Source organism: Elephas maximus, chromosome 23 (genome assembly GCF_024166365.1).
Source record: "Elephas maximus indicus isolate mEleMax1 chromosome 23, mEleMax1 primary haplotype, whole genome shotgun sequence".
Classification (NCBI taxonomy): domain Eukaryota; kingdom Metazoa; phylum Chordata; class Mammalia; order Proboscidea; family Elephantidae; genus Elephas; species Elephas maximus.
In genome coordinates, this window is record NC_064841.1 from 20665843 (window position 1) to 20681240 (window position 15398).

Sequence of the window (15398 nt, forward strand, 5' to 3'; positions counted from 1 at the left end):
CGGTGCATCCGGCATTTGGCTCGGGCCTTTGTTCCCCAGCCCGGCCCGGCGCCCCTGCGCTGGCACTCGCGACACCTGCCGGCTCCCCGCCAGCCAGGGACGCGGGGGCCGCGGCCGCCGCCGGGCCTGCTCCGCCGGCACATGCGCACTGGTGACGCCCGCCAGGCGCCCTGTCTCCTCCTCCGCCGCCTCCCGGCTCTGCAGTCACTTCCTGCAGCTGTTTCCTCCTGTGTCCGGTGGGGCTGACTTTTGACAGTCAGCCTTCGGCTGTGGGGCGGCTCGGCGCAGAGCAGCCGCGAAAGTTGCGCCGAGGAGAGGCGGCGCGGAGCCGGCCGAGCGGGTGCGGAGCGGGCGGCGGCCTCCCGGGGCCGCGGGGCCGAGACTCAGGGCGCGTGCCGGGGTTCCGGTGAGTGCGGCTGGGTGACAAGCCCGGGAACGGCCAGGACCGCGGCTCCGTCGGATGCTGCGGGTCCACCTGCCCCCACGTGACGGGGCTGCGCGGCTTGGATGGATGCGTTCCTTTTAAGCATTTCACGTGTACCTTTGGGACCGGGTCTGCGCGCAACTGCCTTGGCCGGCGCACTGCCTCCGCCCCGCGGGAGTCGGGGATTCCATCTTCCGTGATGGCATCCTTACGGGATTGAGGTGTGTGCTTGCGTGTGTGTGTGTGGGGTGTGTGTGTGCATGCACACCTTAGGCATGTAAAGTATATGTGGGCGATGGCGAAGTGTGTGTCGCACTGATTGAGATATGTAAACCGTTCCGTAGGATTGGCAACCAGCAGGGCTGAGATTGGCACACGTTCGCCAATTCATCAAGGCCTCTTCTCTCCCAGGTTCCTGCGTTCTTTCGGATTCTTCCTCATAGGAGAAACCTTGTCTCAGTCGATTCTTACCCCCCCCCCCATTTCTTCTCCCTGCGTTCTGATGACCTCTGAGTAATGCTCACAGTCTTTCTCTTGTTTCCAGAATTCCCCATTACAGACTGAGGGGCCAGTAAACCGGCCTCTTTATTCTGTTCTCTCTCCTTCAAATAGGAAAGTAATTGTCTTTAGTACAGTATGTGAAAGTAGGCCCCATTCCAATCATGAAAACTAAGTATGATACTTAATTTTCTTTAAGTGAAGCTCTGGTTTCCCCCTCAATCTCTTCCAAACCGGAACATTAACCATCATAAATCTTTCATTTATGCTGCTTCAAGCCTCCAATGAAATGGTTTTTAAGATAGGAGGGATATTTATTGACATCAACCTTCAAGTTAGACTCTTCTGATCTACGCAGCAGTTGAACAAATTTCAGTTGCATATGGTTTGAGTTTCTATTTTACCCTTCCTGCGTTTTTTGAAGGCTTGGTTTTATTTATTTTAGATTGATATTTTATGCTGCTCTTTGTATGCAAGGTTAGTGAGATCAGATGTAGTTGCCATGTATAGATCTTTTTTGAATTGATACTATGATTTTGATAAATATACCAGAAAAAATCAATGTTGAATATCTGGCTTGTCTTTAAAAATTATAAAGATAAAATGATAATTCAGTGGGTCTTCTCACTTCTGCAAGGAGGCCTTTTGTACCTCTGTGTCTTGAAAGGGCTTTTATTTTGATGGAAACCTGTGGGCCACACTGGGGGAGACACATCCTGGAATTTCCTCAAATGGCAGTGAGCTTTCAAAAAACAAGTTCAGACATGTCTAGGCAATTGGTAGCCTTTGATTTTCTCTTTATATTGCTGATATCTTTTATCTGGATGTTTTGCACCTCGGTTTACCTTCTCTTTTCTGAACTAGCAGCATGTTGGGGCAGTTTGTCATCAGTAGACCCAGTGTAAGTGGCATGTGTGGTCTTTTAACATTATGAATTAGTATATATAATTAACTTTTTTTTTTTTTTAAGTGGTCTTTGTCTCTTTGGTTTCCCTTTTAAAACGTCTTTGCTTTCTGGATGTGTTTGGTTGAAGTAACTGAGAGGACTATGATTGTAGAGAACCTAACTTTTTAGGTGTTCTAAGTCTATATTGCTTTATGTTCCCAGAGACATAGTAACATACTTCTGCTTAAGAATCAAAGGATGTTACTGTTTTTCTAAATATTATGATCAATGAAATAATAAAATCATTAAATACTGTGACCGGTAATTGATGGGTCTTGCACTGAACTACATTATTTCCCCATTGCACTGATTTCCTCTGCTACCCCCAGACCCTGAATTTAGTATAAAAGTTGTTACTTGATTGCAATTTCTCGGGACCTTGTACTTCTCAAATGTGGTTAAAGAGACTTAGAACCTTTCCAGATTTACCTGGTTCCTTTTAGTAAATCTGTTCTTGCTGTAAAATGTGCACATTTCCATTGCAGATGGAAAATTTCAGCTTGGTATTTTTGCAGCTTAAAATAGCCCTAGTCTATTGACCAAGAAAAGAGTTTTTTTTTTTTTTTTTAATAATGTTGGGAGAGTGGAGGGAATAGTGGATTTTGAAATAAGGATTTCAGTTTCGGTTAATTAGAATCTTGGGAGCTGGAAGTGTGTACTGGGGTTCATTTTGAGATAGCAGGGTTCGAAGATGCCATCTGGGTGGGAGGCAGCGGAGATCATGCATGAAGATTGGAGAGGAAGTAGAACTTATTAGATCTTTTGTGAAGGAAACAGAATAGGGGCTATTGGTTATTTAATAAGAAGGGGAAAGGAAATAACCTAACGACTGGTGAACTGAAGTTATATTGGTGCTCACGGTAGTGTGATCCATTAACACATTAGATATTTACTTGATAATTTCTGTGTGTGTGTGTGTGTGTGTGTGTGCAGATAATTTGCCTCTAGAGGGAAAGAAAATATTTTTATTTTACAGGGTACTCATAAATACAGTCTAAGGCTAAATGACGTGAAGTCCTAAAATCCAGGGCCTGCAGGCAACAGGCTGAGTAAGGGACTGCGATGACCTGGAGAAGGCAGACCTGGCTACAAGGGTTGGTCCCTCTCAGCACTAGCTAATTGCTCCCCATGTAGGAACATGGGTTAAGTGTTGCCAGTCGTCCCTTTATCAAGAGAAGCCAGGACTGTCTCTATTTTTAATGTTTACAACAAATTCAATTTGAAAAATGAAAGCAAACCAGAACACTGTATATTGAGCACTGTATATTCCAAATAGCATGCCTTGACTGCACGTGGCCTGCAGGCTGTCTGTTTGCAGTCTCTGCTGTAAGGAATCATGGGTTCAACTATTTAAATATTATTGCTTGATCAGAAGGAACATTTGTATTTATTTCAGTCATATTTTAACTCTGGGTTAGTTATTCCTAGAGTCTCGTGATATTTTAGATAGCCCTAGAAGTGTTTTAAGGATTCTCAGTGATGATAATCTTTATTTCACTCTTTTTGACAGAGTTTGGATGGAAAATCTAGTTGGGATGGAAAGGAGACATTTGCTCAGGTTCTTAGCCAATGTTGTTTTTGTCTGTGCATGGTTGACATTAAGAGTGTTTGAGCGAAAGTGTGCCTGCGGGAAGAGGTCTGGACTAGGTGACCTTTGATGTCCATTTTAGCCATGTGACTTTTAGATTTAATTAGCCATGGATGCAAAGCTATTAATGTTCATGGGCCAGAGGGGCAGCAGTTGGAGCTGGGCCAAGCAAAATAAAACTAAATCTATAAAGCGTTTTTTTTATAAAGCCGTTCTCAGTGGAAGGGCAGTTGTGTCAGTGTGGACTAGGAAACAGGGAAAGCCTTTCGGCTGAGGCAGAAGGGAAGAAAGTCCTAAAGATGGGTTTGGAAAAGGAAAAGAAGGGATCGGATGGTGTGGTCATCTACTTTTTGTACTGCTAAGTATGAGGTCACATATTTAAGTGAGTATTCTTTTGCTGTTGATTTAGATCTAAAGACCAGACTTCTCGTCGTCCACTGGATTATGCCCAACGCTTTTCTACCCAATGATCCTCTTGCAACACGCCGGGCTTCCTCCACCTAAGCGGCCCTCGTCCTCTCCTCCTATGTCAGTGGCCACCAGGTCTACAGGAACCTTGCAGCTTCCGCCACAGAAGCCTTTTGGGCAGGAGGCTTCCTTGCCTCTGGCAGGGGAAGAAGGGTTACCTAAGGGAGGGGATCAAGACTCTGCCCTGGAGGACCTCTGTAAGCCCCTGTACTGCAAGCTCTGCAATGTCACCTTGAACTCAGCACAGCAAGCCCAGGCTCATTATCAGGTAAGGGAAGAAAAGAAAATCAGGCACTTCATGGAAAGAACATTTAAAGGCATTGCCCATTTAGGAGTTGTCTCTCCAGGTAGGACCAATTGTGCCTGGAATAACCAAGTATACTTGACTTAAAGCATAATGTTCCTACTCTAAAAGAAGCCATCACTTTTTATGGAATGGGGTCTCAAATCTCCTACACTTAACTGTATGGCATTTGGTAGTTTACTGTTGTCTGCAGACAAATGAGAATCATCTGTGCTGGTGTTTGAACCTGTGGTCCCAAGAATAAGTATTTGAAACATGATGTACCAAACTCAATTCAATGTCAAAATTATTGAGAAGAATTAGTCTTGTATACATTACCATCCAGCTATACAGTTTGTGTCACTTCAAGGTAATCCCTGTGTATAGATTTTACACTTTCCCTTTTTTGACCTCTAACTCTATATATCCTATCACTGCTAAAGAAAACACAAGTTTCTTTTTAGAGTGGGAATAAAATGGCATTGGAGTATTGAACCCTCTCCCTTACTCATGATAAGTGGACTCTGATTCCTTTTAGCCCATTAGAGTGAGCTGATACTTATTTTTAAGATTTAAAGCTTTCACCTCCATGTAGAACAGCCAGTGGGAAAGGATAATTTTAAACAGATGACTACCTAAGAACAGATGGAAATTTTTCTAGAAAAATTACATATGCACTTTCCTTTTTGGAGAAAAGAAATCTGGGAGGGAATAAAGGTCAAATCCTACTTAATGAAGGGATACCTTCCAGGCCATCATTGATTTGACTATTTGGCTTCTGCTTGAATATTTCCAGAAACCCTGGTGGTGTAGTGGTTAGTGCTATGGCTGCTAATCAAAAGGTCAGCAGTTCGAATCCACCAGGCGCTTCTTGGATACTCTATGGGGCAGTTCTACTCTGTCCTATAGGGTTATTATGAGTCGGGATTGACTTGACGGCAACAGGTTTGGTTTTTTTTTTTGGTGAATATTTCCAGGGCTGAGACACCCCATGCAGTGTGGTAGAAAGCTGTTAGAAAGTTATTTCTTCTAATGTGTCACTATAACTGTGTCCAACTTAAACAGTTTTTATTTACTTTGGGTGTAAGTCTTCCCCTCCTCCATACCAAAGGCTGATAATTGTATTACTTTGTGGCTATGCATCGGAAGTATTTTAGATGACGAATTGATATCTCTGGGCTTTAGGGGAAAACATAATATGTTGCTGCCCTGTAGTCCCCTATGTTTGGTTTTGTTTTGCCCTGAGGTGCAGGGAGTTGAGTTAGTTATATCTTTCTCATCTTGGCACACGTCATCATTGGCTCATCAAGGCTCCCTTCTGGTTTTATTTTACCTTCTTCCCTTTTTCCCAACTTCCATTCTCATTCTCTCCGCATACCCCTTCCCCCAACCACAGTGGGTTGCTGCAAAGCAAAAAAACCCATTGGCTGTCGAGTCGGTTCTGACTCATAGTGAGCCCATAGGACAGGGTAGAACTGCCCCACAGGGTTCCCAAGGAGCACCTGGTGGATTCAAACTGCCGAGCTTTTGGTTAGCAGCTGTAGGTCTTGACCACTATGCCACCAGGGTTTCCAGATTGCTATAGGGTCTTTTTTTTGTGTGTCTACCATTCAGATGGAGTCTGTTAGGATGATAGCCTAACATTTACTTTGAAAAATCAAACCTGGGTTCCAAATTTTTGAGTTTTAGCTGTATAAAGCCCATAGAAAATCATAAACTTGGGAGGAAACCTGCTTGTGTGCCATACACGTATATAATATACCTTTTAAAGAAGAGTTGCTTACCTTTATGAGGGAATACTCTTGGCCAATGTGTCATTTTAATGTATGTGTGCATGGATTATACTTATACCTCGTGGCTTTTTTTCTTCCAGTATCACTTTGTTACTCTTTAGATAGTGATGGATGCTTCTGGTTCTGCGTGGTGAGAATTCAGTTTGCTACAAGATCATCGGATGATAAGGCTAAACTGGATAAGAAACAGAATCCAAGTTTATTTAGGTTTTTCCTTTTATTATACATTTTTGTGTTTGCTCTAAATTTATGAGTTTAGATTAGTAATTCTACTTAATTGCAATTTCCTCAGTGATACAGTGAATAAGTATGTTAAATAATATAAGAAATGGGAAGTAAATTTAGGTATAAAAAAAATAGTCCTTAATAATCAGGATTTTTAAGCAGTAAAGTTGGAGGAGAAGGGTAGCCTGTTCTATTCTGATTAGCAGGAGTTCTAGTAATTTAAGTAGCCAAAGACCAGGGTAAAAATAAGGGAAAGAAGAAGAGACAAATGAAAAGTTTGGGCATAGTGAAGTATGTTTCTAAGAGTCTAGAAGCTAAGATTTGAGTGAGACAGATGTTATGGTGATTGTTGAAGAGGGAGAAGTTTCTTACAGAGAACCAAGGCAGAGCAGTTAGTGTGTAAAAGTTGCAGAGCAATTTTGTTAAGGCATCATAGAGGAAGGTTAATCTCAACAGTGAAATCAGGATTTCAACACGATGGGAATGGTCAAAGTGAGAGAGTGTATCAAAGCATAGATCAGAATAACAAGCAATCATAGCACGAACAGTGATATAGAGGTGGGTGAAAAAACAAAGCAAGAAAGCATAAAGATAATTAACCTGAAAGATAACTCAAAGCCTGCAAACCAAACCCATTGCCGTTGAGTTGATTCCGACTCATAGCGACCCTATAGGACAGAGTAGAACTGCTGCATAGGGTTTCCAAGGAGTGCCTGATGGTTTCAAACTGCTGACCTTTTGGTTAGCAGCTGTAGCTTTTAACTACTACACCACCAGGGTTTCCAAAGCCTACACCAAAACCAAAACCAAACCCAGTGCTGTCGAGTTGATTCTGACTCACAGCAACCCTATAGGACAGAGTAGAACTACCCGACAGTTTCCAAGGAGCGCCTGGAGGATTCGAACTGCCGACCCTTTGGTTAGCAGCTGTAGCACTTAACCACTACTCCACCAGGGTTTCCAAAGCCTACACAGAGGATACATAAATAAAATAGGCAGTGATAAAAGAAAGGCTGCTACAGTCAAAGATAAGACTGTAGTATGAGCAAGGCCTCCCCAGCACAAGGAGTAATAAAACAAAACGGTAGAGGATTAAATGAGATGATGAGTGTAAGTGTTATTTCAACTCTACAAACCTTTTTCTGTCGTTTTTAATACAAAGTAATTCTAAGGCCCCAAATTCATTATTTCAGTATGTGTGAGGTAAAAGGGGTCACTGGTAGCCTGTTGATAAGCTAGAAATACATTCGTGTCAAATGGTAAATCACTGTGATTACATTATTCAAAACTTTTCAGTCAGCTGACACCATTGTTGAAATTTCAATGTTTCAAGTTGCTAAGGGTGTTGTAAACAACCATTGCTCCAGTTTGAGCAGCTTTACACTAAAGTCTGATGTATCGTGTTACAGTAATCCAGGACACACTAGGAAGCTGCTGGATAAATACTTCCCTTTACCTCACTACCACCTTTCGCTGACATCCTTGGTGTTCCCAAGCCGGGTCGGCCTTAGAAATGATCCATGTGTGTTGTATCTGTGGTCGCCATAGATTTAGTTTTATCCCCGTGACTTTTTAAACTGATTGATCTGCTCCAAAACACTCTTGGCTGTTTTATTTTTAATGAAATTATCTGTTTTTGCAGTCTCAAAATCATGGTTTTGGTGGTAACTGAATTTAAAATCAAATCTTTGGAGGAAAAAGAGGCCTGCATTTTATTAAAATCTGTCTGTAGGCTGCAGGTTACTTAGGACAAGCCTGGCACACAGTAACATAACACTGTTTCATCAGCATTAATGCCTGGAGGTAGAGCCACTTTTGGATGGAAGGTTAACATAAATACAGAATAAGAAGGTACACGGCTGTCTTACTGTTGTTACCCTTTTTGCTGCTCACTTGCTGTAGGATCTTATATAAATGGGTAAAACTTTGTCCTCCTGAGTCAAACCTGGCACAAAATTCTCCAGAGATAGTCTTCTAGATTCAGATACCAAATAATCTGAAAGGATTCTCATGAAGAAAAAAGAATTTAGCCACTTGATGAGGTAATATAAAATGATTCTCAAATATAAAAATGCTGTCAGCCTTGCTCCCAGGTCTGTCACCGTAGCCCATTTACTCAAGAAGGAGTCCTTGTGGATCTCTTGTTCGGCTGTTTGAAACAACCTATTCTGGAGCTCTTCCAGCTCTTGATTTGGTCACATTAGGAGAAGCTTTCTGTGCTCTTGCCATCAGCTGGATCTCACCAGCTTTTTGATTCCCCTAATAAGCCCACCTCTGCCTCTTCTCATTTCAGAAGAATAGCTATCCTTTCTCCTGTACAAGACTAGTTCTTCTCCCTGTACCCTGGGTTTCATCACCTGTCAGCCCCTCTGAACAAATTGAAAACATGCTCAAGTCTCTTTCGTATAAAAATAACAGCAGCAACCTTCCTTCTACTTTTAATCTTGTTAGCCACCTTTCTCCCCATCTCCCCTGGCCTTAGAGTTCTACAGGGTATAACTGTCCTCTTTAGGTCTTCATTTCCTACTCGCTCCCCAGCCCACCACAGTCTGGTTTCCATTCCAGTGTTTTACTGAAAGGGTCTTTTCCAAGGTCACCAGTGATAGTATAGGCCAGATCCAGCTCTTTCTTACTTGACCTCTTTGTAGCATTTGACCTCTTTTTAACAACTTCTTTAAAATTAAAAAAATTTTTTTGCTCAAAATAATGCCTAGCCCTTAGAGTGAAAAACAGTAATCACCTGTTCCTTTTTTCAACATTCCAACTTGTTGACTATATTTTCACTTTGGCAGTGTCAAGGTCAATCACATTTTTGTCTATTCCCTAATCAAATTAAGTTTTCTATGCTCTGTTTGCAGATTGATTTCAATAGTTGAAAATTGATACTCAGCTTTTGCGTTATTATGATTAGGGAAATATTCACTGCTGAGCTATTTCCTTCTCTGTTTTCAATGTCATGGTCCTGTGTTACTCAAAAGAGATGTTCTAATGGGTAAATCTTTCTTGGATGCCATCAGTTGCTCAGAATCATGCCCAGTTTAGTTTGTCTCAGGAGCCCTGGTGGTGCAACAGTTGAGTGCTCAGCTGCTAACCAAAAGGTTGGTGGTTCGAACCCACCCAGTGACTCCAGGGGAGAAAAACCTGGCAATCTGCTCCCATAAAGATTACGGCCTAGAAAACCCTGTAAGGCAGTTCTGCTCTGTCACGTGGGGTCACTATGAGTTGAAAATTGACTTGACAGTGCACAGCAACATAGATTTGAAGTAGCCTTTTGTTTTTCCTTGAGTTTCTGACACTTTTTTTTAAAGATAGAACTATGTAGCTGCCACTGAGTCACCTCTGACTCATGACAACCATATGTACAACAGAACGAAACATTGCCTGGTCTTGCATCACCCTCACGATTACCGGAATGTTCGGGTCCATCCTTGTGGCTGTTGTGCCAGTCCATCTCACTGGCCCTCTACTTCACCAAAAGTCATGTCCTCCTCCAGCAACTGACCTTCCTGATCATGTGTCCAAAGCAAGTGAGTCAGACAGTGTTCTGTAGTGATCTGTAAGGTTTTCTTTGGCTAATTTTCACAAGTACGTCACCATGCCTTTCTCCCTAATCTGTCTTAGGCTGGAAGCTCCCCTGGAACCTATTCACCATGGGTGACACTATTGTTCTTTGAAATACTGGTGACATAGCTTTACTCAAGCCACCCCAATGTGGTGAACTAACAGACGGGTGGTGGTTTTAACCATCTACTGTTTTCTTAAGCTTTATTGTTTACAATCCTTTTCATTCGTTCATCTTGAAACCCACTGTTTTCCTGTTCCTAAATTGGATTTAGTTGTTTTGTATTTGGATCATGACCTCATCCTGTGGCTTTTTATATTTCCTAGAGTTTCTATAGGGTCGCTATGAGTTGGAATTGACTCCGTGGTAACGGGTTAAGAGTTTCTAATTGCTTTTCTTCTTTTTTCCTGTTTTTCTTGTATACAGCATCTTTATTATATCCTCATTTTCCCTCAAGCTCTCAATCACACTGTTTATTGTATGGAATCCCCCTTTTATCCTAGATCCCTCTGCTTTCTTGTCCCATTTCACCTGGTTGCCTCTGGGTTTGCTGTAGAGCTGTCAGTTTTGGATTTCTCTTCATGGTGCTCTGGGATGGAGCCACTATTTTCTAAATGCTGTGTTTTCTTTTTTTTTAATTTTGTTTCGTTGAAGTACATCTTCACATTACTTGAAGGAAGAAAGAATAAATATAAATGTATATTATAACACATCTCTCTAAAATAAAACAAGGGAGTAATGGGAAATAAGTTTTTTCTGAGCTCTTGTCATTTGATATAGCAGCTCATTCAGTTCTAGGTCAAAAATTATTTCCCTTCAGTATGTTCGTGGCTGTACTCCATGGTTTTTTATCATCCAGTGTTGATGAAGATACATCTTATTGTGTTTCTTATTCTTTTGTGGGTGACCTGTTTTAATTTTGGTCTTTTTTTCCCCCTGGAGACTTTTAAGTTCTCCTTTTTATCCTTGGCGTCTGAAATTTCACAGTGATGGATGTGTCTAGATCTGAGTCTTTTTCATTTGTCCCGGTCAGCACTAGTAGAGCCTTTTCGTTTTGCATACTCCTGTTCCTCTTGAGCCCTGGGGAATTTTCTTTGATATTGTTTCTTTGATAATATTCTCCTCTCTGTCTTCTTTGCTGTCTTTCTGGAAATCCTATTAACCCTAACCTGGATCCGCTGGATTATTTATATTGCTCATCTCTCCTCTCTTTTATCATTCCTTTATTTCTTTATTTTACTTTCTAAAAGATGTTCTTGACTTTTAACCTTATATTGATTTTTTTAAATTTTGACACTTTTTAATTTTAAAGATCTCTTGATTTCTGATTGTCTCCTTTTTACAGAACCTTCTTGCAGGGGACTAGTTATTGTGTGCCGTTGAGTTGATTCTGACTCATAGTGGCCCTATATATGACAGGATAGAATGGCATCATAGGGTTTCCTAGGCAGTAATCTTTACAGGATCAGATCTCCAGGTCTTTTCTCCCTTGAATGGCTGGTGGGATCGAACCTCTGACCTTTCAGTTAGTAGCTGAGTGCTTAACCATTGCTTCACCAGGGTTTCTTAGGGGACTAGTTAAGAACATGAAATCATGGACTTTAGAGTCAGACTACTTGGATTCAAACTGTAGTCTTACTTCCCCATTCCTGTCTTTTCGACCTTGTGATCCTGTAAAACAGAGTAGAACTGCCCCATAAAATTTCCAAGGCTGTAATCTTTACAGAAGCAGACTGCCACGTCTTTCTCCTGTGAAGCCACTGGTGGATTGGAAAGCAGCTGAGCACTAAGCCACTGTGCCACCAGGATTGCTTGTAGCATTGCTACTCACTACAAAAAAACAAATCAAACCAGTTGTCATCAAGGTGGCTTTGACTCATGGTGACTGCATGTGTGTCAGAGTAGAACTGTGCTCCACTGGGTTTTAATGGCTAGTCTTTTGGAAGTAGATTGCCAGACCTTTCTTCCAAGGTGCCTCTGAGTGGACTCAAACGGCCAACTTTTCATTTAGCAGCCAAGTGCTTAACTGTTTGCACCACTGAGGGACTTTTACTACTTACCAGCTATGTGATATTGGAAACATTTCCTGACTTCTCTGTGTCTCTTCAAGATGATGATGGAGATGATGATGACGAGAAGGAGGAGAGAGAGGGGAAGGGGACTGCAAGTTAATATGTGTAAGGCATTTAGAATAGTACCTGACACCTGAGGTAGTCGTCAATACTGTTGTGTTGAGTGGTCATAGCATGTGGTGAAGCATGGTGGCATGGAGTCCCCAAATCTGTCACTTACTTGTGGCTTTGGGAAAGTTTTGTTTTATTTTGCATTTTTTTAAACTTTCTGGTTTGAATGTTTTTAAGACTTAGAAAACAGTTCCAACCACAGTACAAAGAATTCCTTTATGTCCTTCCCCCAGATTGTCCAGATGTTAACATTTTTACATAACTACAATGATCAAAATCAAAAAAGTAACACTGATATAATAATATTCCTTAATATGCAGATTACGTTTCCCCGGTCGTCCATTAATGCCCTTTTTCTGGCTCCAGGATCCAATCCAGGATGAACTGTTGCACGTGGTTGTCATGGCTCCCTTCACCTGGGTAGGCCCTTAGTTTTTTTTTTGCCTTTTATAATCTTGCAATTTTTGAAGAGTTGTTTTATAGAGTGTCCCAAAGTTGGGCTTGTTTGGTGGGTTCTCATGATTAAATTCAGGTTAGGATTTTTTGATAAGACTACCATAGAAGTGATGTTGTATCCTTCTCAGTGCACGGTATCAGGGAGCACACAATCTGACTATGTTGCATTGCAGGTGCCCTTAATACTGATCACTTAGTTAAGGTGGTGCCTGCAAGGGGTCACCTTTATAAAGTTACTGTGTTTCCTTTTGTGTTCAGTAAGTATTATGTGAGGAGATACTTTGAGACCCTGTGACTATTATATTTCCCATCATACTTTCTCTCAGTGATTTTAGCATCCATTCATGATTCTTGCTGCAACGATTATTACTGTCATGCTTGGCAAAAGGTGATTTTTCTGTTTCAATCATCCTTTCTATATTAGTTGGAATTTTACTTTAAGGAGCGCTTTCCTCTTTCTCCCATTTATTTATTGATATCACTCTGACATTTATTTATTCAATTACTTATTTATACCACTATGGGTTTATAGATTCTTGTTTTATTCTAAGAATAGAAACTATTGCTGTCATTATTTATTTGATGTTTAAATTGTCCCAGATTTGTATGTGGGGAGTCCCTTCAAGTTAGTGTTGGTTTCCTTTTGACATGTCCTCATCAATTTTTGTGTAATTTTTTTTACTTCCTGGCAATACAAGTTATTCCAGCTCCTCTTGTACTTTTCCCCATGTCAGTCAGCTGTTTAAGGAACTTGGTTTCTTTTATTGGAGAATGGTATTTAGAAACCCAAACCTGGGTAGCATGCATCCTCTCTGGTACTAGGATGCCATTACTTCTAGACCCTCTCAGTGGCAGAGCTAGTAATATATGTGATGTGTACACACGTCAATATCTGTATGTACCTGTATTGACAACTGAGTTCATACTGATACCTCCAATTTCAGTATTCCACCACAGTGTTCATCCTAGCCTTTCCTTATGTTTAACTTCTGTATTTGATAGTGAGAAACCTAGGCTTTCATTATCCACAAGATACACACACACACACACACACACACACACACACATACATAATACTAGAGTATGTATAAAGTAGTTGGCAAATTGATAATCCTTATGCTTGTGGAAAGGAGCCCTGGTAGTGCAACAGTTAAGCACTTGGCTGCTAACCAAAAAGTCGGCAGTTCGAACCTATTAGCCACTCTGCAGGAGAAAGACCTCATCGTCTGTTCCATAAAGATTACAGCTTAGGAAACCCTATGGAAGAGTTCTACTCTGTCCTATAGGGCTGCTATGAGTCAAAATCAACTAAATGGCATACAAGAACAACATACCTATGAAAAACAAATCTACTAATTAGAGAATGATATTCGTGTACTGTTCTTTTTGTCTTTAACCTTACAATGTATAGTCAAAATACTGTTTTCCAAAATTGACTTAGAGTTTAATTCCCCTCCCCGCCCCCGCAGCATGGTTATATTATTGATTCCTTCTTACAGTTAGTTTTTTCTGCGTGTGTTTGTGCCTGTTGATATTTCATTTTGGGTCTTCCCCATCCGTGTTGGTTTTGATTTTTTTTCAAAGTCTGCAAAATGTGAATATATTTCTAATGGAACTGTAGAAAAAGATATACACAGGGAAGTGTCATATCCCACCATCCCTTGTAGTTCATTCTCATTCCCCTGTGCTTTATATCTTTTAAATGACTTTACTCCCCTCTCTTGTTGTTTAATATTTTATTATATGGTTTGTCAGTTTTTGATGGTTTCGCAGCTCTTGCCTCTTGCAGAATCAATGAGCTTATGTTACTTTCCTCTTTTTCTTTTCCTTCCCATATTTTGGTTGCATTATTTTCCCTATGTTAAAATGTATAACATTTGAATATTAATCATTCACCTTCATTTCTACCTTTGATTTAGTCTTAACTTTACAGTTGTACGTATGAAAATACTCCCTATCAGCCCTTTTGCTGACGTAACATGTCCAAAGTACGTGAGACAAAGTCTCACCGTCCTCGCTTCCAGGTAGCATTCTGGTTGTACTTCTTCCAAGACAAATTTGTTTGTTCTTACTGGCAGTCCATGGTATAGTCAGTATTCTTCACCAACACCATAATTCAAAGGTATCAGTTCTTCCGTCTTCCTTATTCATCGTCCAGCTTTTACATGCCTATGAGGTGATTGAAAATACCATCGCTTGGTTCAGGTGCATCTTAGTCATCAAAGTGACATCTTTGCTTTTTAACACTTTAAAGAGTTCTTTTGCAGCATATTTGCCCAATGTAATACATTGTTTCATTTCTTGACTGCTGCTTCCATGGGTGTTGATTGTGGATCCAGGTAAAATGAAATCCTTGACAACTTGAATCTTTTTTCCATTTATCATGATGTTACTTATTGGTCCAGTTGTGAGGATTTTTGGTTTCTTTATGCTAAGGTATAATCCATACTGAAGACTGTAGTCTTTGATCTTCATCAGTAAGTACTTCAAATCCTCTTTACTTTCAGCAAGCAGGGCTGTGTCATCTGCATTTCTTGGCCGAAAGCAGAAAATACCAGAAAGATGTTTATTTGTATTTTATTGACCATGCAAAGACATTTGACAGTGTGGATCATAACAAATTATGGATAACATTATGAAGACTGGAAATTCCAGAAGACTTGGTTGTGCTCATGAGAAACTTGTATATAGACCAAGAGGCAGTCCTTCGAACAGAACAAGGGGATATAGCGTGGTTTAAAATCAGGAAAGGTTTGCATCAGGGTTGTATCCTTTCACCATACTTACTCAATCTGTATGCTGAGTAATCGTCCAAGAAGCTGAACTGTATGAGGAAGAACAGGCATTAGGATTGGAGGAAAACTCATTAACCTGTGATATACAGATGACACAGCCTCCATTATAATGCTTGATTAATTTATCCAACATATATTTATCAATTGCTTGCTATACACTAGAAATTGTTCTGAGCA

The 15398-nt window shown here is 40.8% G+C and overlaps 1 protein-coding gene across 4 annotated transcripts in view; it reads left to right on the plus strand.

The window, feature by feature from the left end:
- The first annotated feature begins 201 nt into the window (after positions 1–201).
- Positions 202–15398, plus strand: part of ZMAT3 (zinc finger matrin-type 3) — a 36346-nt gene continuing 21149 nt past the window's right edge. For 2 of the 4 annotated variants that reach the window (XM_049867397.1, XM_049867400.1), the window contains exons 1-2: positions 202–406; positions 3866–4192. In XM_049867397.1, coding sequence (XP_049723354.1) covers positions 3923–4192 — 270 coding nt within the window. In that variant the 5' untranslated portion in view covers positions 202–406; positions 3866–3922. The other 2 variants (XM_049867398.1, XM_049867399.1) reach the window with 2 other exon arrangements.